General features: G+C 41.1%; 1 protein-coding gene across 1 annotated transcript in view; it reads left to right on the top strand.

Annotated features, from left to right (window-relative positions):
- Positions 1 to 26,740, top strand: part of plch1 (phospholipase C, eta 1) — a 60,982-nt gene that overhangs the window by 14,389 nt on the left and 19,853 nt on the right. The window contains exons 4-11 of the mRNA XM_061072525.1: positions 12,044 to 12,190; positions 13,578 to 13,821; positions 14,129 to 14,258; positions 17,418 to 17,588; positions 18,590 to 18,683; positions 21,027 to 21,230; positions 21,917 to 22,037; positions 24,818 to 24,989. Coding sequence (XP_060928508.1) covers positions 12,044 to 12,190; positions 13,578 to 13,821; positions 14,129 to 14,258; positions 17,418 to 17,588; positions 18,590 to 18,683; positions 21,027 to 21,230; positions 21,917 to 22,037; positions 24,818 to 24,989 — 1,283 coding nt within the window. The remainder of the gene's footprint in view (positions 1 to 12,043; positions 12,191 to 13,577; positions 13,822 to 14,128; positions 14,259 to 17,417; positions 17,589 to 18,589; positions 18,684 to 21,026; positions 21,231 to 21,916; positions 22,038 to 24,817; positions 24,990 to 26,740) is intronic.

The following is a 26,740-nucleotide window of genomic DNA, read 5'->3' as shown; positions in this document are numbered from 1 at the left end:
GTTTTGCGGATATTTTACCTGGGATGTGGCAGGAAAAGCTCAAAAAATGTATTCTGCATCTGACTTGGACATTTGTCTTCTCACGTGCAGCCTCTCCTGAAAATGTCAAGAGAATGTCCAGATTTCAGTGCATGTCCTAAAACAGCTTTATTGACATTTGACTAAGTCTTCCATGTCTTGAAATGAAACGTTGGGCTGGCAAGCGCAGTTAACGGCTTCCCTCTCACATTTCCTGTGAAGCAGCTGAGATCAGACAGTTTGCGTAGCAGTCTGGTTCTGTTGCCAAAGATACCGTATCTCAATCTACTCACAGTCATCCAGCCTGGGAGGAAGAAAGAAGAAGCTTGAACATTGCAGGAGCAGTCGACATCAACCAATACAGAAATGTACACATAAGCCCACACACGCACACATGCACATGCACATGCACACTCTCTGGCTACACTTGCCCCCTTTGATGTTGGAGCTGAACTCCTACACTCGGGGAGCCCCCTGTAGCATCTTCGCTGAATGCATTATAATGCTGCAGTTGTCGTGTGTTTATTTCTATTCCGGGGCCGCTCTACACTCTGCTTCCCTGGGGGACCTGAGAACCCATTTGTAGCACTGGTGACTCGAGTGCTGCCTTGAGCGCTCTTAATTAGTCTTAGTGAGATACGAGTGTGTTTTTTCCCTCCTTTCGCTCATCATTTCCCAGTGTTTCCCCCACCTTTTATGTCGCTAATAAGTCGGTATACCAAAATATATTTAGACTTCTTCCGCATGTTTTTATGTAATTAGTTTACTCTAAAAGGTGTTTCTATTTGAGTTCAATCCCCTTTGGTGCCAATTGTGAAAACTCCTGTAGACGGTAGAAGCGTTGGAGCTGTGAGGAAATACCAACAAAGATAAATCAACACTTTCCTGATCATGGGATTGTTGTTGTTTTGCTAATGTCAGTGTCATCAAGTTATTTCCATTATATCAGGCGATAGCCATTATACAGAAAACCTTGTAAAAAGGTGGAAAAACCCCATAATCTTTTTTACTGGTTAATTGGGTCTACCATAAAAAATTGCAGATTCCAAAGGTGGAAAAAAAAAAGAGGAAATCACTCTGCCGGTTGTGTGGTTCAGTTTTAAGATTTCTAGTTATAGTTCATAGTTCTGACAGTTTTCCACCCTGAACTAAGCTAAGCTAAGCTAACTGTGCTGTAAGTGAACGCGTCACCATTCAACGGCTCTTTAGTATGAGCTGCCGTAAGTGAACATATCACAAGTCACACTGGACGATATTCAGCACAGACTCACACTGTCTTCAGTTCAGTGGTATATTGCTCATCTAAGCTGCTACTTTCAGTTCAGTGCAACTATCTATACAAGCTCTAGACTTAAGGTTCATGGCTCGGCAGTGTATTATTTATGGTTCTCAGTTGCCAGTGGGAAGCTCCACTGCTAAAAGCGACTGATCAGCTCATCTTAAAAATTCTTACATGAACACCCCCCGTAGAATTACTCATTTTTTCTTTTTTTTTACAATCCTCCTCTTGTGGCAAATATCGACCATTATCCGTCACAAGTTTGCTGATGTAGCACAAGGTTGATGATCCTTTATCAAAAATAAATAAATAAACAATGTTGTCCATTGAAACAGATAGCCAGTCTCCGTGCCACAGTAATAGATCCATCTGCCAGCAGCTGTTAAGCCTGACAGGTTTTGATGATGACAGGAGATATTTTCCATGTATGCATTGTTGCACCGGGGCTGTGGGCTCCATCCATTGTGCGTGTGAAGTCTGCAGGTTATCTCTGCTCTCATGCAGGTTTCCTTTGTGTTTCTATCCGATAACCCACATCAAGTAGATTAGAGACCGCAGCTGTCCCACAGGTATGAATGTGAGGTTCTGTCTATCTGTGTTAGTCCTGACTTACAATGGATCCAGGCTGTTTACCTGCTGCCCACCTAATGCATGCTGGAAAATGCTCCAAGACTCAGTGAAAAATAAATAAATATAATTTTGTGTTATTTGTTCATTGCAGTCGTCTCTTTGTCGGCGTCACAGCGGTTGAGCAGGTGATGGGGTTTTGACTTTGTTCAGGCTCAGGATTATGACTGTCATCAGATATACGGACGACATTCGTCCCCCCCACGGTGCAGCCTGATTTCCCCACTCATTTATCCAGAAGTCATCACTGGTCACAGAGCCGTGCGCCTGACTAATGTAATTTAATAAGCTGTTGAATGTCCTGAGATGAACAGTCAGACAGGGTGGAGAATGAACGACATAAATCAAAATTCAAAAATATATTTAAGAAGATATGAAAGGATTGAAGGGTTCTACCATCATTGATTTACACTTTTCCTTGACAGTGTGTTCAGGGTCTAGGGATTGAACAAATTTATGTCTGGCAGAATTGTCTGTGTCATTGTTCCTAAAGTGGATGTTCAGACAATGTGACCTGCGGAAATTGTTTTCTTAAACTGACACTTAGATTTCGTGAACCCAGCCTACGGAGTCTAGTGAGGTGTGATAGCAATTCGACAATGGACTGATATTTCATGATTTAAAATGAGGATGGAAAGAAGAGAGGAAACTGCTCCATGGTCTGAATGACATCTGTCCATCCACCCACTATGGGTTTTCCATCAAAGTAAATCTTTTGTCCCAATTGGACTCAGTCAACTCGAAGCTGTGAGACGGTCTGGTCTCCGGAGGATTTGCGTCAGCATCTTCTCCTGCCCTTACATTGCATCAGCCATTTTGAGCGGCGGCACTTACTCCTACCCAGCCACCGGCATAGGTAGCTCATTAGCTTTGTTTCTGGTGTGCAATGAATTCTGGGACAGGTTGACCTGAGAAGGATCAATGCATTGGATCCTTCGATGCTCAGGAATGGAAGGAAGCAAGTTCTCTGCCTTGAAGGGGCCTTTTAAATAGGACAGCCTGGTTTAAATGCAATTGGTCTTCAAATACAGCCTCTGAATGATGGGATCCCTCAATTAGGACACCGCTGTAGTCTTCCTTTTATGCTTTTGTATTTCCCTTAAAGAATGTGGGCTTCCTGATAAGGACATGATGAGGACATTTCAGGGCATGAAAGTTGAACGTGGGTAAAGAGGAGTTCACCCTGCCTGGAAAAGCCTAGTGTGAGATAGAAAATCCTTTAGCACAAGATGAACAGATGTGCTGATGGTGACTCTTTCTGAAGCACACACACACACACACACGGACACACCCAATCCATTAAACGTTACTTTGGGTAGTGCATTATCATGAATGTTATGTCATCATTTTTATCCCCACATCCCACTGGTTGATCCTGGGACCCCAGCTGATGCAGAGGCACACATCTGCCACACTCTCTTAGCCTGCTCTTCTTAATCACTCCATAAGCTACACCACAAACAATGCTGTAGCTGGTGCTGAATCTACATCTATGCATCAGGGTAGCGTGTTGGCCGCACAGACAGACACAGCCGAGAGATCTGCAAACATCAGAGAGAGGTGGACGGGAAGAGCGGAAGGCGGGGGTGCAGAACAGCTGACCAGGAGAAAGGTGGAAACATGTGAGATTTTAGAGAGAGAGAAAACTGTCAGATGAAGGTGCTGCCACAGATGTGAGCACAGCACAGAGGACGGTTCGCTTGTTGTTTGGAGTGTTGAAGCTCACAGTCTCCGAAGAGTCCGACAAGTCTGATCTGAGGAAAACCCAACGCTTTTTTTTTCAGCGCTTGGAGCTACAGAATGTGCTGCATACTGGGACTGAGCTGAGGTGGACTTAGTTTTTTACGTGTAGAAAATGGAGGAAATATGTTCTTCACTCTTTGGTCCAGGTGCTTTATCTGCTCACAAAGTACGAACCACCTTTATTGCTGGTCCTGCTGAGAAATACACCGTGTTGACTGTTGCGACTCTGCTGGCGCGGAATGTCTTCCACATTGGTGGCACCGTGGCCGTGCCACAAAAATGTAGACTTACACAAATTGGTAAGTCAGAATCTTTGTGTGTGTGATTGAGTCTATAAAGTGTCTCACAGAAGGAAACATGTAACATCTATCATGTATAAGTGATTTTTTTTGTGATCTGTTTTGCTAAAGTTTGCAAATTCTCTGCAAAAAACTCTTCTTAAATATCTTTTAACAATTTATCTTCCATTGATCAAACGTGTGCATGAGGAAAGACATATTGCATATTGAACATATCTCCTGCTGCTGCTATTTATAGCAGTGGAAAGGAGCAGAAGCTCATGTTTATGTATCAAAATATCCCCAGGCTGATCGAATTGCTCACTTTCTGTGACCATAACTTTGAACCTGCAGAAAGCTCGTCTTAATGAGCTGATGCTTATTACATGCAAGAGAAGATTTGTCTTGTTTGTGTGTTAATTTCTTAGCGCATTCCCACTTGTCGTAACCATAATCATGTGCAAATGTCATTCATTTTGTCCTGTGGACACTCAGTGAACCACAGCCAAATCACATTTTCATTAAACGTCAGCACACAAAACAGACCTGCGGGTCACGAGGGCTAAACAGGAGAAACAGAGCATTATGTGAAAAAATTAGGGCGCCTCTCCTCCGTTCAGTTTTATTTTGGTTTGATTCTTGCCCCTGTTGTGTTTCATGAACAGTGGAACTGGCTGGGATAGTTCAGGTGCTGGTGCCTTATATCACATGAATAGTGCATGAAGGATCAGGCAGATGCTGCTGAATATGAATTTATGTAGTCATGAATAGATTAAGATAAGTCTTTGGACTGTGGTCTATTCCAGTCATCACAGCCTGACCGATCTCACCAGAGATCTCACGCAGAGACGTTCATGAACTGAAATATTATCTCTCAGTAATTAAATCCTCATAGAAATGAGGCAACAGGGACGGCCAAGGGGAACTCATGTCATATTGAGAATTAAAATGACAGTTAAAATTGAAAATGATAAACTGCCAATGATGATAATGTGATGCCAGGTGCTTTGTGTTGTGTGTTTGCAGTCCTGACCTGTGAGGTCGGGCTTTGTTCATCAGGTTATCACAGGGGCCTTTCTTTCACCAGCCCCATTAAAATATGTTTGAATTAGAGCCGCTGTGGCTAGACAAAGCTTTGATCTGCTCTCTCTGCTCTGGGCCGACAGAGGTGATGAGTTTTTACTCGTGCACACTTGTATATGCACACAAGCACAAATGCTGCCATGTCAACACACACAGACAGACGTCAAATGGGAGTCAGATGTAAAAAAGATGACGCTTCACATATTTCTTTTTATTCTCGTAGCTAGCTGAAAATCACATCTTTTTACACTTGGGTGGACCTGTCGTCTGTCGGCTTCTTTGTAAGGAGAAATCGCAGGTGCACAGGTGCCACGGCCACAGACAGCAAAGCATGAAGATTGGTACCTGGGGATAACTTGCATATAAATGTCAGGTTAGCACTGAAAAGAATTGTTAAAAAAAACTGTACATTTTAATTCTCGTGCTCAGACTGTCTGAGCAGTAATGCTTGAGGGAGAATGGGACAAGATACAGGAGCTGAGATGTGAAGGGCGCTCATTTTCAACCATCCCCGGTCCTCTGAGAGACACTCATATTAGTTTTCATCTTTGATTACGAGGCAGCTCCACTCCTGCGGGCAGACATCGACCCTCCTTCGTCTTCTCTGGGGTCGTCTGATTTGTAATCTTCCGTTTAACTAGGAGAGAGGTTTGACTCTTAATGGTCCTTATCATGCTGATGGAGAGCAAATCGTCTGGAGAACGCCTGCAGATATGTCAAGGAGTAATAGGGATAGACAGTAGGGTTGCATACTGAACTCTTTTAAGGTAACCAACCGAATAACGTCGGTACAACCTTGCACTGATTCATGTTAAATTGATTGTTAAGAGAGAGCTAAATCACGCACTACTGCAAGCAACACTACATTTATCGGGAGGTGTGCAACAAAGTCTAGTGGGCTAACACTTTTCAAAGTTGACACAATCTAATTTTCTGAGTTGATAGCATTCCAGTTGCACAAGAACAATGTTTACGTTATCCAGCAAGCTATTGTTAGCGTAACCAGTTCATAATAATGCATCACGTGGCATTTCACGCTTACCAACGCCATAGTCACATGTCTACAGACAGTACTATGTGCACAATAAATTAAATGACTGTAGTGCTAGTGCACAGTAAAAACGACATCTTTCACTACTGTTGATAAACCGCGAAGCCATCTTGAATTTTGAAGTCGGGTTGTTGAGGTTCCTCTGACTTTCAGAGTTGAAATTCCAACTCATAGTTGCATTACAGTTGCAACTTGGGGCAATAGGAAAAAAATGGTGATAATCCTTGTCAAAAAACAAACTTACTTGTTAGATCAACGGCTTAACAGATATTGACTTCAAGTAATTAATTAGCCAGTTGTAAAAGTTATGGCTTCACTGTTGGATAGCTTATACTTTGTTAGCATTTTTGCTAACATGAGTGGAGCAACTAGCTGCATCAAAGTTATTTTACAACTTCTTCTTCTTCCCTCGATTAACTGGCAGATCGCAAACAACTTTAAGGTTCACACCGCCACCTACTGTACCTGATTTTTCAATACGCATTTTACTGCGCAACTTGAAATACGATTTTCTGGTATTACAGAGAGAGCAAAGTACAGAAAAAACGTACTATTGGTATTGATGCCTTATTCCAAGTACTTGTACTGGGCTTGAATTGAAATGTAAACTGTACTTAACTTTAATAGACAGGGAAATGCAAGGAGAAGCGTGTGTGAGCTTATTTTTAGTTGCGTTACGACATGAAGAAACCGAGACACTGAAACCTGTACATGTCAGTTCTCCTCAGAGAGCTGCCATGGCGTTCGATGTCGAGCTGGATAGAAAAAGAGACAGACTTCTTCCGTATTCTCTTTTATCTTTTATCTTTTTCTTGTGAAATGTGTGACTGACTGAAAAAAACTACTTTTACATACTTATACTCCAAAGGAATAGTTTGGAGAATGGGCATGCATGGAAAACTAACATTGATTCACTTTGAGCCTGATTTATGCTCTTACATATCAGAGCTAGACTGTCATTTGATGTTTTTCTCGCCTAAATCATGGATTTTTTTAGGGAGGGATCGAAGACCCAGAAGAACATGTCTGTTCAGCAGTGCCGAGGCTGTGGGTGTGATCAATACCAACGCAAAGCCGTATTTGACAGTTACCCCTTCTGAATCCCATCGTAAAAGGGATAGTTCACCGAAAAATGAAAATTCACTCATCATCTACTCACCACTATGCTGATGGAGGGGTGGGTGAAGAGTTTGAGTCCACAAAGCACTTTTTGAGTCTCAGGGGTAAACTTTGTTGCAGCCGAATCCGATACATTTGATGTAACCGGCGACTTATACTTCAGACGTAATAAAACAGCAGAAAAAAACTAAGATGCCTCCGTACTGCTTTTGTGGTGTCATCCAAGTGTCTGCAAGCCCCCACATTTATACTCGACTTGATATCCTCTGATATCTTCCTACGAGGTGCGTTCACAGACCCTCAGACACACCAACGTTCGACCGCCAGCTTATATGAATATGAACGTCTGGGCCTGTGGACACTTGGATGACATGATTTTTCATTGAACTATCCCTTTATTGACTGAATGAAATCTGGTTTCTTTCACTGATCGACCTACCGTCCAGCCACAAAAGGCAGTTATTACTGGCAGTGTGTGCACCCACAGCTCCAAGATGACAAACAGACAAAGTTAGTGAATAACTGGTGAACATGGGTCATTTAACAGTTGAATAACCAGGTATTTCCCTCAGAGGATGATGGGGGAACAGAACCTAAAAAAGGGTGAATACTGGACTTGAATTCATCAGGTGGACAGAAACACAATGATAGTCGCTCCCAGGCGATTTGGAAAAAAAATGTATTCTCTTTGTGCCTCTCATGTCAGATGGTCACATTTGTAATCCTTTGTATTTTACATAAGTTCAAGCGTAGAAGCTGTTTTATGCTATAAAATATGACCTTTGTATTCCATTAAATTAAACTAACCAACCGTACATCCATTATCTACACCGCTTATCTTTGAGGGTCACGGGTAAGAGGCAGGGTGCATCCCGGACAGGTTGCAGGACTGATGGAGACAAATAACCATCAACCATTCACATTAACAATTTAGAGTCCCCAGTTAACTTAAGCTGTATGTCCACAACGTTACACTGTCAGCTCTCAGCAAGATAGTTCCTGGTTTACTCTACCAGTTTGGCTTGGGTCTCTCTGTGTGGAATTGCATGTTTTCCCAGAGTTCGCATGGGTTTTCGCTGGAGACTCTAAATTCTTGACCATAGGTTGTTTGTCTCTATATGCTGTCCATGTGAATCGCCATGGCAACCTATCCATGGTGTACCCCGCCTCTTGCCCAGTGTTGGCTGGGATTGGCTCCAGCCTCCCACCGACCCTCAAAGGATAAAGCATTATAGATAATGGATGGATGGATGGATTTGGACTGTGGGAGGAAGATGGAAAAAGCTCATGCAGACACATGGAGAACATACAACACTCCCTATAAGAAACTACTTGTCGTGGGGCAAAGTGCCAATCACTGGACCACCATGCCACCAAACTAACTTAGAAACTAAAGTAGTCTAATCTTAACAGACTGTATTTGCCATTCACTTTTATCCCAGACTTGCTGGAAACAACAATTTGCGCAACCTTTGAACACACTTTAGTTTTTTGCCTTGACCATGAGCGGATGTGTCTCTGGTGGAGACCTCACTAAACCAACAGTGAAATCTGTTAGAAGGGATATCCCGTAGGAATCAGACCCCGAGTTCACTGCTTTAGTTGTTTGGCTGCTTGTTTCTCTCTCCACATACTCCATTGTGTTATCAACCCAGCAGGCTGTGGGACCATTAGTGCATTCAGGATTTGTCATGCACCTTGGGAGACTGCAGGGCTCAGATTCATGTGCTCAAGCTTGTGTGTGTGTGTGTGTGTGTATGTGTGTGTGTGTGTGTGTGTGTGCGCGTGTATGTGTGCGTGTGCGTGTGCGTGTGCGTGTGTGTGTGCGTGTGTGTGTGTGTGTGTGTGTGTGTGTTTGATACAGTCCCTGGAGCGAGCATCTTCGACTTGAGAAATATCGAGAATTAGATTTGTGTCATTGCTGAGCTTGTCCCCAGGACAGAGAGCCTGTTAACAAGTGCTCTATACTCAGCACGTGTTCTGTTAAGTACTTAAACATGGGTTTTGAATGCAGGAGAGATTTCACTTTATTTGACTTTGAAGATAATCACCCTGTCATCACAGAATATAATTTATTTTTTATTTGTTGTGCAGATACCTGCCTCTGGTGCGCACTTCTCTGCAACCTTGTAAGGTTAAAAAGGTTTTGTCATTTTCCAAGGTTACAGTTTGAAGATGTAAAATGTGAAGAACTTGAATCTGTCCATCCTTGTTTTTTAACAGGATCTTCAATTTGTCCAAATCTACTAAGATGTTCAAATCCTTTGTTTTACAGTTATTGAGGCCACAGAGGTTCTGCTTGGAAATGTTTTTATAACTTAACCTTGATTGGAGCCTAATTGCCTTTTTATTGTGAAACTCTACAGAGACTTTCTTGGATTTTGTTGATTACAATTTTATTTTTTATTTTTTTTAAACTTTGTCCAATCAGAACAATTTGCCATTGGTGGATTCCGACTGTAAACAGGCTTATGTATCTGACGGTAGTGTCCACACCTTACAAATCTGTCTTTCTTTCTGCCTTCAACAACTGCTCAGCGCATCGACTTCAAACATGGTGGGTTTATTTCCAAGGACCCCGGGAAGTGCAGTTTTTTGGATGAGTAGCTCTTGAGACCCGAACCCCTCCATTTTTTTTTACTCTCAAACTTTCAGTACAGATTATTGTAGCACCACAAATTTCCGTACGTGCATGTGTCTCTTAGAGATTTGGTCCATTTGACGACAGTCTCTCCTTTGGCCTTGAAAACTCATCTCCAACCTCTCATGGTGACAAACATTTGATCAACTGAAGCTCCTTCAAGTATGTTCCTCAACTCTCAGAATCTCCAGTAAAGCAGACGCCTCTATACTGAAGCACTTTCTCACGTCACATTAACCTTCAGTACATTGAATCTTCTGTGGCGGCTTCTCCATTGTGACCGAGGAGTATTTTATCACGACAAAATGATTGATAACAATTGGTTTTATTAGCCTGTGAATATGACCGGGTGATATTTTGCACACTATTATTTTACTATGCGACCTTGTGTGTTTCTGTTCTGTCTTTGAGACAGAATTGATTTTGCTCTCTACTTCTACTTCTACAATCTTTACATTTACAAAGAGACATAAGTTCCACTCTCTTAACAAGACATCAGGGGGAGAATAGCTTCAAATATTAAAACATGGTTCTGTGGCCACACATCTAAATACATCATAGCCCTGGCTGCACCAAAGGGATTATATTAACTACATATTACTTTTTCATTATCACAGTTATTTTAAGACAGAATATTGGCTATATGTCCATACTGGGACATATAAAAATAGACATATCGCATGAAGGCTTATGCTCATACACACACACACATACACACAGACACACAGACACACAGACACACACACACAGGCAGGCACACACACACTCCACTAATGAGGATAGAAATCTCACTGTCTGTATCCCTGCCACCAGCTGTCGTGAAAAGTAAAAAGTTTGAAGTTTTGTCTTTTATGCTTTTCTGATGCTGGACAGTAGCAGGCAGCCAAGCAATCAAACACAAAGTCACTTCTCAGCATCATCGCAGTCCCTCTGTTCTTATCTTCACTCCACCATTATAATCCCTCTCCACCCATTCTAAAGCTCAATTCAAGTGTCTTTAACTGAACCTTCAACTCCAGATGACTGCCAGAGATGGAGTTTTCTCTTCCCGGTATATGGTGCACATACATATTGTATACTGCGGTGCAACGTATTGCAGAGACAGACAGGGAACTGTCATCAGCTGGTGCTCAGTGGGAGAATGTTACCGTGAACACGCAACCAGCATGCGGTGTGTCGTGACTCGTGTTGGAGCTGATGGGGCAGAGATTTTCAGAAATGCTTCACTATGTTAAACTAATGTAACACGATAGGAGCTGGTACCAGCACCATGCTACCTGACATTAAATTTGGTTCATTGCAGCCAGTTCAAAAAGAAACATATCATGCTCATATTTGTATATCATCATTTTATTACCTGAACATTTTCAGAAAATACAACATTGCTGCAGCTCCTCTTTTCAGCCTCTTCCCATCTTGATAAAATGCAGTCTCTGATTAACACTGTTGAGATTGGTCAACCACTCCCAGTACATGTGGGAAATATCGGTCTCCACTAGGCGTGCATTATGCATTTTGGTGTATTTGGACATCACATGACATGCTGGAGTGAGGAGCTCCCTTTGTTGCTGATGGTGGCCTTTTTTTTTTGCTTTGCAGACCTTTTCCATACAAAAAACTTTATGAGACACTCAATTTGACACTCATTAGTTTAGAGATAGTCTGTAAAGATACAATTGTTTCAATGTATGCTGCTCATAGTGAAGTTTGTTGATGATCCAGTCATGCAGGGATTAAAGAAAAGCTTTATACCTAGAATTTTTTTTGTTATTATGGAGAACCTTGTAACAAGTTTATAGTCTTTATGTTCTGTTGAAGCAGCCCTCGCTTAGTTTCCACCTGCCTTAGCAGCATGATGCAGAAATGTTCTTCCCTCAGGCCCTGTCGGCCTCCTGTGAAACTCCGAACAGAGAGTCACACATTAGCTCCGTCTCTGTGAGATCCCTCTCCTTCCTCCTCTCAGCTGCTTCCAGGAGCAGGTCAGTGGACCACAGAGAAGCAGCCCTGTCTGTTCACACAGTGGAGTCTCTGTGACAATTTGGACTCTGACCTACATCAGCCGCTGCCTGCTCCGCTAACTGAGCGACTCCGTGAAACTTTGCCGTACCTCTTCCTGAGAGAGGACGAACAAAGTCAGACACCTGTTCCCTTTGTGTCTGAATATAGTGCTCCTCTGACCCCAGTGTTTGTGTTTTCGTCTGCAGTGGAGCGATGCATGAGTGTGATGCAATCCGGGACACAGATGGTGAAGCTGAAAGCCGGATCGAAAGGGTTGGTGAGACTCTTCTACCTGGATGAGCATCGGTCCTGCATCCGCTGGAAGCCCTCACGCAAGAGTGAAAAGGCCAAGAGTGAGTAAATTCACTCACGCACATGCAAACACTACACAGACCACTTAATAGAAGTGTGACTCCTATTTCTAGTTAGTGATGTGAATTTAAATACAATGCATATATTGTTTTACAATTTAAACCAAGGTTTTGTCTTTTATCTGCAAAAATACAGTGCAATGCAATACTTTAATCCTCTTGTTAAAATTATAAGATGTGACTTGCAGCAGTGATTGATATTTATTTATTAATGAGGAGACCTCCATTACCTGCAGTGAAACTGAGACATGAACACATACACAACATTATTTTTAACATTTAAAAATAATGCATTTTTATGCCTCTTCTGTGCTGGTGTAAGCCAGGAGGCAAGTTTTCAGGTTGTCTGTCCGTCTGTTCCCTTGTGAACATGATGTGTCAAGAACGCCTTGAGGGACTTTCTTGAAATTTTGGTACAAATGTTCAGTTGGACTCAAAGATGAACAGATACAATTTTCATGGCTACAGGTCAAAACCTGTTTTAGCTTCTGAACAGATTATCTTAAAAATGAGAGAATCCTTTCAAGTTCACTTTAACTGATCAGATTTGGGAGGTCAAAGCTCATGGTCATGATTGTCTTATACATGTAGTTTTGACCTCTGGAACATGATATCTCAAGTCTGCCTTTAGAGAGTTTCTTCAAATTTTTTCACTTGGACTAAAAGATGAAATGATTAGATTTCATGGCCAGAGGTATAAGGTTACAGTGACCTCATATGAGACTGGAAAAAATATATATGCAGGCTGAGAATTTTCCGGTTTGAGCAGGCATATAATAGCAGGATGGCAATTGTAGTTACTCTGGAAATAACGTTGCACCCTGTTTGCACTATAGAGTGTCGAAAGTATACATATTTTCACTAAAGGTTTGACATGATGAACTGTGTTAGCCTGTGTCTTTCAATTAACTCAAATGCCCCTGAGACAAAGGATTATTTTCAGGTGTGGATTGATAAACTATTGGGCCCCCAACGAGTATTGATGATGCATGTGGGACCGATTTAAAGTAAACGACAATGCCTGTGTTCATGTGCAGATGCAACAGTTCCTCATTGATGGCAGAGCAGTTGTGGCTCAGGGGTGAGAGCGGTCATTCTCCAACCAGAAGACCGGCAGTTTGATCCCAGACTTCCCCATCTGCATGTCAAAGTGTCCTAGGGCAAGATGCTGAACCCCCAAATTGCCCCTCATAGAAAAAAAAAGTGCTGCTAATAGATGCACTTTGAGTGGTCACAATAAGAACTATTTCACTTCATTAGACAGAGATTGTTAATGCAGCCCTCATCTGTATTTCATTTTTAGGCATTTTAACAAATTCTCAAATTGGTCTTTTCTCTTCTTCTCTATCCCTCTTCCTCTCTTCATCAGTCACCATCGATTCGCTGTACAAAGTGACAGAGGGGGGTCAATCAGACATCTTCCATCGCCATGCGGACAGCAGCTTTGACCCGGCCTGCTGCTTCACAGTGTACCATGGCAACCACATGGAGTCCCTCGACTTGGTGTCGTCCAATGCAGAAGAAGCCAGGACCTGGATAACAGGCCTCGGCTACCTGATGGCTGGGATCAGCGATGAGGACTCGCTGGCCAGACGGCAGCGGACACACAACCAATATCCTTTTAGGAGAGAGAAACATACACATCACTGTGAACATGTGTCTAGGAACAGAAAACAAGTTTGTGCACTGCTTATGCAATTTTTCCTGAGAGATTCTTTTATAAACATTTTCTAAAGAAAGATTTACCTCTCCTCGCAACGCTGCTCCTGAAATATTTGTTTTTATTTGCCTGGAGTCAGAGGTGTTTGTGCATCATAGTGCATTCAATGATTTGTGATGAGTCATAAGAAGAACAGTGCTCATAGAATAACGCCACATATCCTAATATACCCAGTTTTCCTTAATGTGTGAGTCTGTGACGTGGATGAAGCAGACATTCGAGGAGGCGGACAAAAACGGAGACGGCCTCCTGAACATCGAGGAGATCTACCAACTGCTGCACAAGCTGAATGTCAATCTTCCTCGCAGGAAGGTCAAGCAGATGTTTCAGGTCAGTCTGAAGTTAACAGTCTGGGGTAAAAACAGAACAAAACCCATACGTATGTGTGTGTCTAACATGTACTATATGCTCTTACACTCGTTCTGTAGGCTTCATTATCTGAAAATCACGAAGGTAAAAACATTTAATATCAAACCACCTAAATCAAAAAGGAGGTTTGCTTCCATTTGAACACAGAAAACTCCTTACGTATAAATATTTTAAAAACGCAGAAGTCACATTACCGTTGCATTTTTTACTTTAATGTGCATTTAATAATTCGGATAAATGTGCGTGGAATATTTCATATGTTCAGAAGCGAAAGAAACACTTTTAGAGAAAAAGTATGAAGTAGATTCAGGACGGGGCTTCTTCAATTTTTCAAAACAGAAGTCACATCGAGTAATGTCAGAAATCCACACTTTGGCTTTTTTAAATTGAGTTATGGTGCTCAGGGACACTGAAGTGCAATGTCAGAGACCAAAATACATTTCATAATGCACATTGTTACAGAGTTTGAAAAACTGATTTATTTTGGAAGGTACTTTTTTCAACAGACAGTGTTTTTATTTGTGTTTCAATTCATGTTTTAAATTGGACTCGGGTAAGTCTGCCAAGTTTGCAGATGTTGAGAGAACATCCATAAGCAGATGTGTGTGGATTTAACCAGCTGGCAGAAAAATGTAGACTTATGAATAGACACACACACACACACACATATACACACACACACACACACACGTCAGCACCATTAGAGCAGCCAGGCAGCAGACACAACCAAAGGGATTAAGATTAAGGCAACAAAAACAAGGGAGAGAAAACAATTACACAGTGTTGTATATACACTGGGGACTATGAGCAGTGGCTAGCAGGTGTCTGCACAGGCGACAGTAGGGGTCAACTAGTGGACAGGTGGGGAATAGCATGCATGAAATGACGGGAGAGGTAATTGGTGTTTCATGAACAGAGGAGCTGTTGAAACTGAGATAAAATAGGTTGGATTTTCAACATTGCAGAAAAGGGTAACTACCCCATCACCAGGGGTCCCACATGTCCCCATGTTTACAGGGTGTCACTAGTTTTTTGGTTATTTTTAGTGACAAAATGTAAACCTCGGTTTTATCTTTAATTTTGTTGTTATTGCATGTACATGTTTTTAGGAGAGGAATAAATGAAGACTCATATATTTGCCCTTTGACAGTTTCACTGGGCCATGATGACATTAGAAAATAATGATAGTGAGGATTATGAATAATGATAATGAATCGAGTTCACCAATTTAATGAGCTCTAAAATCTATAGTACTGTATTTCTCTCCAACATTTAACATTTGTGACTAAAAAAGCATCTAACAAAGTTACATTTGGAAACAAAAGCACCTTTAGTTATTATTTATGAAGAATTTAACTTTTAAATATGCAGCAGCTGCATCAGGACTTTTTAGGGTCAGAGTTTGGCAACATTAGAAAAACACAAACATCATCACTTTTGGATTTGAATACTGCAAAATACAGCATGTGAAGAAAGCATGTGAGTTTGCAAATATCAATGCCCAATTTAAACCAGGGAAAAGAGCATAAAAAACTAAATGACAGAAATCCCTCATGTGAAATAATTAAAAATGTTAATTTAGGATACTTAAAGGGTAAAAGGCTGATTGACAGAAAATGTTTTCAGGGCCATTAAACTTCTTAATGAGTCGTGTGACAATCAATTTACAAGAGTGAATACTTTCTTAGGGCTCAGAGTGACATTTTCATACAGTATTCACTTTTATGAAATTTAAAAAATGTAAAAAATATCCAAATAAAGCTTTCTCCTCAAGCCTCTCCAACATCACTGTTAAATCAGAGTCAATACAGGGAATCTGAAAGTTTGTTTCCGTTGATAATGAACTAAACTCTAATTTTACACTGTAAATCACTTCATCCTCTGACTTAAGATTACATGTAACAATTCATTAATTTATCCCAATCCATTCAAGCAGTGGTACAGAGCAGCGAAAGCCACCTGAGCAGCTTGTGCCGTTGTTTAGAATACCCAAAATCCCTTTGTTTTCTATCCATGCATTTCTGATGTAGTCCATCAAAGTGATTTATCCGACTAGTCGTGTGTAGATTCTGTCTGCGATCGAGTCCCCGGTGCCCACGGCGAGCTCATTACGGGAGTGTGATGGAGGCATTAGCTAGTATTATTAGATTTGGTGTGGAGTCGAATGGGCCCCCGTGAGATAGGGTAATGTGAGCGGCTGAATCCAGGCGCGCAGGCGGTACGAAGTGTCAGGGTAGAATGAGCCGTGAGACACATGGAGCGACACAGAAGGTAAGGCAAAGGAAAAATAGATTTTGGAGAGGTAATGTGTTTGTGTCATAGAAGCTGGAGCGCCGTGCATGTTTGCTGGTGTGAAGTACGACATGACAGAGATGGAGAGAGAAAGAAAAAGAGGAGTTTGCAGCTGCGTGTGCGAACAGCAGCTCCCCTGACAAGACAAGACTCAATTTTCTAATTTTAAATCATGATCAATAGAGTGTGAGGTTTAATATCAGCTTATGGCTACAGTAAATATTGATTTTACAGCTCTTGGTACCCTGATAATCAGACTGAGTTATCATTATGCTTCAATTCAATCATGTTGATTTCTCTAGAGAAGAGATTTTTATTCTAAACTAGTGAGTAATACACAATAGGCAAATGTATTATGATGTATATAACAGGATGTGTCCATCCCAATATCCTTTGTGGACAAACGCTCCGGAATTAGTTGTGAGGAGCAATTCACAAAATATTTTTCACATTTGTTAAAATATGCCTCAACTGTTTTTTCAGTAAGTCTACTTAAAACTACTTGTGCAGACGTATTGAACCCATAGATTGTATTTAAAGATGGACGACATGGGTGATTTCCAAAACTGAAGCCAAACTGTCTCGATCGCTCCCTAGTGGCTGGCTGCGGTATAGGTCATAAACCCTGCCTCATCCATGTTAGTGAAAAGTACACATCAAATGATTAAGATGCTTTCTTCTTACTAAACTTATAGGTCTCTATAATACAAATGGGTTGTTTCAGATGAGGACTGTGTGAATCAAACACATAATAAGCAACCTGGCCGAGTCTCCTTCTCCTAGTTTTGGACTTATAACTCAAGACGTAACCCTTCCTCACCCTCACAGGAAGCCGACACAGACGACCAGCAGGGCTCGCTGACGTACGAGGAGTTCTCCGTCTTCTACAAGATGATGTCTCTGAGACGGGACCTGTTCCTGCTGATGATGGCGTACAGCGACAGGAAGGACCACCTGACAGGGGAGGAGCTGGCGAACCTCCTGCGCAACGAGCAGAAGGTGAAAGGTCACGCTGGTCATGCACGGCCGCGTGTTAGAGGCAATGAAAATTTTCAGCCAGTGATGTTAAAGCTGACACGTATTTATGGCAAAGTTCCTGCTCTCGAATCATCCATTAATATCCAACCACAGAGAGGAGATATTTCTTTTACCTCCTTAGTCTAATGTAACTCTGTCTGTCTCAGCTGTCTGCCCAAAGGAGTCTGCTCCAGTAAACGAGTCAGGCCTAAAATTGTTTTTTTCCCCTCTGTGTCTTTCATTGTGTGTCTGACACATTTTTGCCCTTTTACATTCTGATGGTGTCATTTTTAATTATGCCGTATTTCTCATCTCCAGGCTGCAGTTATACAGTTCACTGAATGAGCTGCTTAACACAGTTGTCAATTAATTTAACACCAACACAAATGTATTGTAGAAAGAGGATACCATTCTGACTGCATTTGGCATTTAGACTGTATTCAGTTATTAACTACAATTCAAAGGATCTAATTCAGGTCATTACATATTCTCTCATAGTAATATTGTCTCATCTCAATCTTAGTAAGGTTAACAAGGTCATTTTACAAACAAGTCTTAAAAGTCGTGGACAGGAAATCGCCCCATTATCCTCAGTATTATAAGTGAATGCAATATGTCGTACATTTTTGTAATTAATCTGGCATTCACATATTCATCTGGTGTTCAAAATAACTGCTACTGCGGGACAATCTTTATTGTAAGACTGGTCATGACATCACAGTCTCAAGGTTGCAAGGTAGAATTTGATATGGGAGTGAAGTATTTCGAAAAGAGGTTCTGACCTTGAGAAATCTGCCTTTCATTCAGAGCCATTGGAGAACGGAACATTCTCCCTGATACTGTTCAAACATTTGGAGATTTTATTATTTTCCCTTGATGTCCCAAAAAAAATAGGAAAACAGATGTGCCGACATTAGTTTGGCCGACACAGTGTTCGCATCTTGTGTTCTCTCAACTATCATATTCTTTCTTTGTCTCTGCAGATAGTCAGTGTGACTCCAGAGTACGTTGCTGAAATCGTGGACAAGTTTGAGCTGTCTGACGAGAATAAACAAAGAGGTGTTCTGGGGATTGAAGGTAAATGTGTCTGGTTTCACCATCTTCTTTTTCACAGCTTTAGTTTCACTCCCCTTGGGCTCACCTAATATATTAACACAGTTCATGCCATCACGAGTTTATTCATGAGGTGTCAGCCTGTAAGAGCAGAGTGGAACACATCATGTGGCTTATGAACAGCTAATTAAGCTTGTTTTTTCAATAAATTAATAAATTAGGTTTTTTATTCTTGTTCAGACCATTCCCAGCCTGCACAACCTTACAAGACTCCGTGAATTAATTGAAGACCGATACAGAATGGTTTCTATTACCAGACATAAAGAAAGCACTTTCATTCGTAAGTCACTGACAGAGGAAATGAGGAATCAACGAAAATAATGTAAAAATATCTAATCTTTCTCTCTTTATTACTCTTTTTAATCTAAAGAAAATTAAATTAAACCATCAATCCATGCTTTGTTGATCTAGTGATGTGTTAATCAAATCATGAAAATTGACCAACCTGACAGATTTTCTGCTTCTGTCAGACCACACATTTACAATTTGACTATTTTTTTGGTAATTTAGCTGAAATCCTGACAATGTGTGGCCCAAAAGACAAAATAATGATGTATAAGGTTTTGATATTTCGTCTCTGGAAAGAGTTCATCTCTGAGTGTCACTTCCATTAATGCCACATGTAACTGAGGAGTGAGCTTTAGGGAGGGGGGGTACGGATTGACGAGGTTATCTGGACTGAGAAAATTGGGAAGCCAGAATGAGGGCGGAGGGAAAGGCAAATTGAGAGTGTGACAAAAATGAGGAGTAGTGAGGACAGGCAGAGGAGATGGAGGGAGGAGGAGGAGGAGTGCGACTAATCTTGTCGTTGGAGGCATGAAGGCTAACACTGTATGTGTCTGGCTGATCACGCCAGTATGTCTGATGCCCCCCCTGCAGGCCCGAAATGTGTGTGTTTAAACATGCTTTGTGCACGGATGTGACAGAAACGTACAAACAGATTTACACTGCCACAACATTCCACAGTGTGATGAGGAAACTACAATATTTGATCTCTTTATGTTTGTGTCACTGTCTATACTGTGTCCAGTAGGGGGATCATATGTGTATATTCTTGTCGCACAGTGTATTGTTAAATTTTGGATTTCACCACGATGGCCCCATGACAAGATTTATCCCATATTTGCATTTGCATTTAGTACGATTTTCCACGTCTGCCTCTTCCCTCTCGTCTGCTTTCTTGCTTGTTTCCGATTTCTCTCGCTCTTGGTATTCCCGTCCCATTCGTATTCCTCTCCCCTGGATGAGAGAATGCTTTCTTCTTTGCCACTCCTCCTTCATGCACAGAACTGTGCTTGTAATGCACTTGCCTGTGATCCTGTTATTTCCTGGAGCTCAACCTGCTGATGAAGAGATATTGTAGGTGTCACTGTCAGAAGGTGCATGATAACATCTGGTAGCTGGTTGTTTGAAATAGAAGAAAGAAATGTGCCACTTTTATTTTTAAACAACCCGGAACAATCGGTTGCTGAAAATCTGTTGCAGGATCAGTTTACAAGAAGGATAATTCAAAGCGCGTTGTTGTGTTCCACCTCTGTCACCTCTGCTGCGAACGTCAGGATCGCTCACATCTGTAGATTTACAAGAGAAACAATAATAAGAGTCCACAATCAAAAGCTCAGTGGGATTAAGGAACAAATGCTAACATCAGCATGCAAATGTGCTCACGATGACTTAATTATAGTCTATATAAAGATTGATGGAACATCTTGTCTTTCCACCTGTATTGTACAAAAATGCAGCTTTTTAAAACCAAATTTACCAGGTATTACAACACTCAAACTTAATTTATTCCAGAAACCATCCAAAATGTATCTGACGTGTAAATTGACTACTTAGATAGGTTCATGTCCCGTCAAATAACATGGAGGAGTCTGGGCTAATGACCTAAAATGGGGCAATCAAGATAGTTTGGCTTCACTTTGTGATCGCTATGCTAGTTTAACATGTTGGCATGCTAATAGTAGCTAATTACCACTAAACACAGTTACAGTTGAGGAGGAAGGGAATGCTATTAGTGCCAATATATCGAATAGCTCTTGAGATATATCAAAGGATTGGTAACTGCATTTAAACCACACATATCAACCCCCTGGTGGTGCAAGATCAAAAGTCAGGGGGCACTACAGTCACAGGATTCACCATCAGGGAACAGTAAACGTCCTTTCAAACATTAATGTCAATTACTTCAATAGTTATTGAGATTTTATTGAGTGACGTTGCCATTCATGGAGCCATTTTGACTCTAAATTCTACAATAATTTGCTTCCTATTGAAATCACTTGTCTTTATTTGTCTTATCTTCAGGTTTTACGAGTTACATGCGCAGTCCAACGTGTGACATTTTCAACCCTTTGCACCACGAGGTGAATCAGGATATGGAGCAGCCGCTCTGTAACTACTTCATCGCCTCCTCTCATAACACCTACCTGACCGGTGACCAGCTCCTCTCTCACTCTAAGACGGACATGTACGCCTGGGTGCTGCAGTCGGGCTGCCGCTGCGTAGAGGGTGAGCACGGGTTTACTTTTAAATGCCGCACAACACTAATGTGACTGTGTTGTATCATTGGAAAAGTACAGGTGTGAATACCGTTTCATAATGAATGATATCTTAAATACCATTTATTTCCATCAGTTTTAGGATCCTTGAATTGTCATGTTCTCATAGAACCGACACACATTTTAATGGCCTATCGTGATTGGCCGAGAAGGTTTTAAAAAATTCAGCTTTGCACTAACATTTAATAAAACAATTGCAGTTCAGAGTTTTCATGTATATTTTATGAATAACGTGGATAACTGGGGAACTGCTTGGCATTTTTGTTCATGTTTTTAAATTAAAACCCAAAACTGTTTTCCCCTGTGTTGGTAATAAAATTAGAAACAGGCCCAGAGCTGCAGCAACACTGAATAAAAAAACAAAACAATTTAGCACAATGTTATTACTATGAAGCGTAAGCTGTTGCTTGAACATTGCTTTTACTCACACTATTTTCTGTCCCAGAATCAAGTTACACCAGTGTTCGTGAGGGGCATGAGAAATAGTGGAGAATAAAAAGCTGTTAAATCCAAAGTCCAACTGAAATGTTCTCTCTTTCCTTTATTCGACAGAAACTAAGAACAGTACAGAGAGAGGGGGGGGGGCATACATCATTTACATATTCATGCATCATTTCCTCTGTTTTCTTCCTGTAGTGGACTGTTGGGATGGTCCTGATGGAGAGCCGGTGGTCCAGCACGGCTACACTCTGACCTCCAAGATACCTTTCAAGTCTGTCTTAGAGACCATCAATAAATATGCCTTCATAAATAACCAGTGAGTCAAAGATCCCTATGGGACAGTGTATGAGTGTGTGTGTGTGTGTGTGTTTGTTGCTGACATTTATGGAAACTAGACACTTCCGTTATCCCGTAGGTATTGTTGTTGTAGAAAAATAGTCTTGAATACCAAACAGAAATTCCATTTGACTTTATTCTTCCTCTTCAGTTTATCCTCACATATATAAATCTGACTTTAACATCAGTTGTGGTTGAAGTTCTGTAAAGTTACGGCACAGCAGAAATTGCCTTATTGATTTTATATTGCTTTTTGCTGTTTAATTGTGTTGCTGCATGAGCGATGAGATAAACCACAATAGCTCCAACCCTCCTACTGTTTATCCCATTAAAACAAGTCTCAAACTATAATTTTCTGATCCTATATCCTAGCATTTTACCATAAGGTTTATCAAGAAAGTTGAAAGCAGTAAAAAAAAAAAAAGGGAAGTCAGGGTTGTGTTTTCCAGAGAACGCTGTGATTCCTGGCAGTAATTAGCACCTATTAGTGAGCCATCTGCTTCTCGGTGTTTCCTCTGGCTCCCGGAGGAGTCTCTGTTTGTCTCTGCTGGGTCCAACAATACCCAAACAAAGTGGTGAGTGATGCAGCTTCCTGCTGCCGTGCTGGCTCACTTACCCCCTATTGCAGCTACTTATGACACCAGCCGCTCTGTTCTGAAAGCATCACTTTATTGAAAGGTACAGACAGTATTGGCTAAATTATGTAATCTGAAAAGAAGTGGGGCTATATTGGACATTGCCGCATTGGAATTGTCGCCAAATCCAAATTGAGATTATACATCCATCCCCTAAATTAATTTTTAAATGTTAACTTAATATGTGGTTGTTTATTACTCTTTTCAATTTCTATGTGAGCAAGATTACAGAAAAACTAGTATAAGGATGATTAAGAAACTGATTGAAGGATGCAACCCGGGACAGGAAACGACCTATTACATTTTGGTACTGATTTTTGGACTTTTGGAGATCAGACATGTTTAGGGGGCTGATATTTATTTATGAGTGTCTGCAATTTGGTGCAGATCATAATCAAATCTGGATCTAGTGAATTAAATGTGGTTTCATAAAGTGACTGTTGGGCCTTGGCGGAGGTGCTCACTCTACTGAGTGCCACTCTGGATTGTTTATTTGTCAGGATTATGCAACCAAACCAATTTAGACCAGACTTGTTGGAGGGACGAGGCTGGGTCCAATAGAGAACTCATTCTATTTGGTGCAGATACAGAAATTTTACTTTAGCACTTTCCTGAATATTGTGGTCCTTTTTTCGTTTATTTTTCTGTCGACTAGACAGACTTGGTGAAGATCACTTTCTTGAGACTTCCATCTTCCTTCACCAATCAATCACCGGACAAAATAGATTAACAGTTAATTACCATAAAAACATAGAGACAACCCAGTTTGAGACACGTATAAACTACCACATTCACATTAAAACACTTTTCTACTTTGAAGGCTGCCTGCTATGTCTTTAGAAATAATTTCCTTTTACCTCCTTTCCATTTATTTTTTAGTCTTGACTTTATGTGTGCCTCAGATTACAGCTCAAACAATTAATTATTCAAGACCGTTCTCCAGCGAGAAATGCCAAATATTCCCTGGTTGCTTGAGATAATTTTAGTGAATGAAGTTGTATTTCTTCTCAAGGTAACTTTGCTATAGGTCCCTGTATTATTCTGTGAATTAACTAATAAAAAAAAAAAATTATAAAAAATGTTTAATATATAAATAGGTTCGCTAATTAAGAAAAACCTGCATAGTAAACTTAAACGTAATATTAATTTGTCTCTTCTCTTGCTGTTCTCACCATTGACATGCACCTTGTACATTCACACAGATATTTTATCATCAGTGCCTCCTGTTAATATGATTAATGGCCCCAGGGCTGTATTGTAATGGAGAAAGTCTCTGCTCTCCCTCCGACACACACACACGTTCACACACACATCACACAGCTCACTGAGCCAACACACTGTGTGTCGACATGAAATGAGTGTGGGTGTTGCTCTGCGTCGTATCTTATTTTGAACTCGGTTGTGTCTAAGGGCGAGTGTGCAGGGATGCGGGTGTGTTTTTGGGATCAGAGGTGGAGGTGAGAGCAGGGCTGCGTCCCCTGAGGGGGAGCTGTCAGTCTGACAAACCTGACATTTGAGCTGCGCCGCTGTGTGGCCATAAGTCATTTCACCTTTTCTAAATGAAACACACACACACACGCACAAGCCTCCCCCCACACACTCACCCTACCACAGAGGTGAAGACGTATTCAGGAAGCTGTATTTTTTTTATCATTTACCTCTTTATTCTGTTGGGTTGGAGGTGAGAAAAGGAAGTGAAATGTGATCCACTCTGGTATCTCACTTAAGTCTATTGGCTCACGACCATCGACATGAGACGGTTTGGAGTGCAGCTTAAGATGGATAAAGATCTATATAGGCGTGAAGATGTGTCTCCACTTCCTCCCGCTGTCCAGAAATATCACAGATACGAACGCTGCCATCTAGGACAGGTGGAGCCAGAGTCTGTGATCGGGGGATGGAGCACTCGAACATACATCAGTGTGAGAGGAAACATGTAAAAAATTTAGCGGATATCTACTTTGACTGGTTCTGCTAACATGGAGTAGGGGGAGGGGTTATAATCTATACTTCAGCCAGCCACCAGGGGGCGATCAAGGTGCTTTGGTGTTACTTTTTACGGAGCTTTTATGTCCTTACATGTTTTATTTAAAGAGTATGAATCATTGTGTTTCTCTTTCGTCAGGTACCCGGTGATTCTGTCCATAGAGAACCACTGTAGCATCAATCAGCAGAAGAAAATTGCTCAGTACCTGCGAGAAATCTTCGGAGACAAACTCGACGTGGGAGACGCACTGAGCAGAGACTCCAAAGCATTACCCAGTCCTCTCAGCCTGCAGGGCAAGATACTCATCAAAGTAAGAACAACTCAGAAGAGAGATGGATGGGGGGGGGGGGGGGCTGACAGTAAATGTGTCATACACAAGCAAATGGCAAATATAAATATTTGATCAAATTGCTACATCATAATATGCCCAGTTGGTTATGAATCAAGGGATGCGTCACACCTTCAGATTTCCTGTATAACAGCAATGAAAAGTGAGCACCATATCTCAATATATTTTATTCATACAAGTTTACTCAGGATCGGGGGGTAGAAAAGGCAGATAATTAGTGCACATTAATAGATGGAGACAAGGGAGAGGATATACAGAGGATAAAACTAGGTTGTTGTATTACTCCTAAGAGAAGGGCAAGAAAGTTGCATATGATGACAGAGCGGCAGCTTCCTTTGAAACTCACGCTTAAAAAGACCCCAAACCTAACAGACACAACCATCATTATGACACAGTCAGATAAATACTTTACCTTCTAAATCCCTCATTAAACCAAAACTAACATAACATTACTAAAGAACAGGCAACAGGCAAACTGATTAATAAATAATGCAGTTTTATCATAAAAATTAATGCATCACATATATTCAGTCCCCCTGGCACATTTAAAGGTTATGTAAACGAGATTTTAAACATTTATATAACACCCAGAAACAACAGAAACAACTAGTTTTATGTATAGACAAAGTGGAGTTATGGTGTCCTGAGCATGACAATGAAGTCACACCCACAATGTGTGTGTTTTGAGTGGAGCCTCTCACTTCTTTGTCTTTGGTCCAGGTCACTTCTTTCCAGTTAAAACCATTAAGACGTTTATATAAGTGAGATCGCTACAGCTCCGATCTGCTGTAATATAACATGACACCAGAGCGGACACGCTAAATTTTTAAAGCCTTTCCGCACTATAACGCATTTCAGAAACACAAACAGTGTGAGCACATCTGTCACCTTCTTCACCAAGGTGCTGTTAAAACAGAAATGCTGTACTTACCTTATTTTAAGACGGTCCATATCCTTCAAGGCACAGCATGGTAAGATATGGCAGCTCGGGCCACATGTTTCATGTCTGAAGGCGTCCGAATGATAAAGATGGATGATGCGTCTCCAGCTGAAATATCAAAGATATAAATGCTGCCATTTTGCACATTTGGAGCTGGAGTCAGTGCAGCTCCTGTAGCTTCTATCATCATGTTTCACCGGTGAACTTACTTGAATACACATCAGTGGAACAATAACAGAAATCATCTTTGACAAACATTGACTTTTTAGTTTTGCCCATGTCCTAGTATCTACTAACATGGAGGAGACCTGGTTTAAGACCTATACTGCAGCCAGCCACCAGGAGGCTAACAACATGATTTGGCTTCACTTTTAGGGCGCAGTCATGTAGTTTATCTTTATGTACAATGTTTGCTCAGAGTCAGATGCAGTTACTTACCTTGACTCGCATAATTATTTGTTTTCCTGTATATGCAGTGTAAAAAATCAAGTTGATAGACCAACCAATGTGACTTAACCAGAACCAAACCCGAATATCATTTAAAACTTTAGTCAGAACCCCTCGGATATCAGCACTGTGATGTTAATGATAGTGCAGGAAAATGTGCTAGCTCCAAAAAGAAATAAAAATAAGCAAAATCTCTTAAGAAAGCTCGCATGAAAAATAACGTTTTTGTCGTTTTGGTTATTTTCTTAGTATATCCTGTCTAGCCTTGTTTTCTCTTTACAGCACTTTTGTCGTCCCAAGAGAAACAGTCGATATGATCAACCTA

Source organism: Limanda limanda, chromosome 6 (genome assembly GCF_963576545.1).
Source record: "Limanda limanda chromosome 6, fLimLim1.1, whole genome shotgun sequence".
Classification (NCBI taxonomy): domain Eukaryota; kingdom Metazoa; phylum Chordata; class Actinopteri; order Pleuronectiformes; family Pleuronectidae; genus Limanda; species Limanda limanda.
Note: the sequence above shows the minus strand (reverse complement) of the source record. Positions and strands in the feature narration are given on the sequence as shown.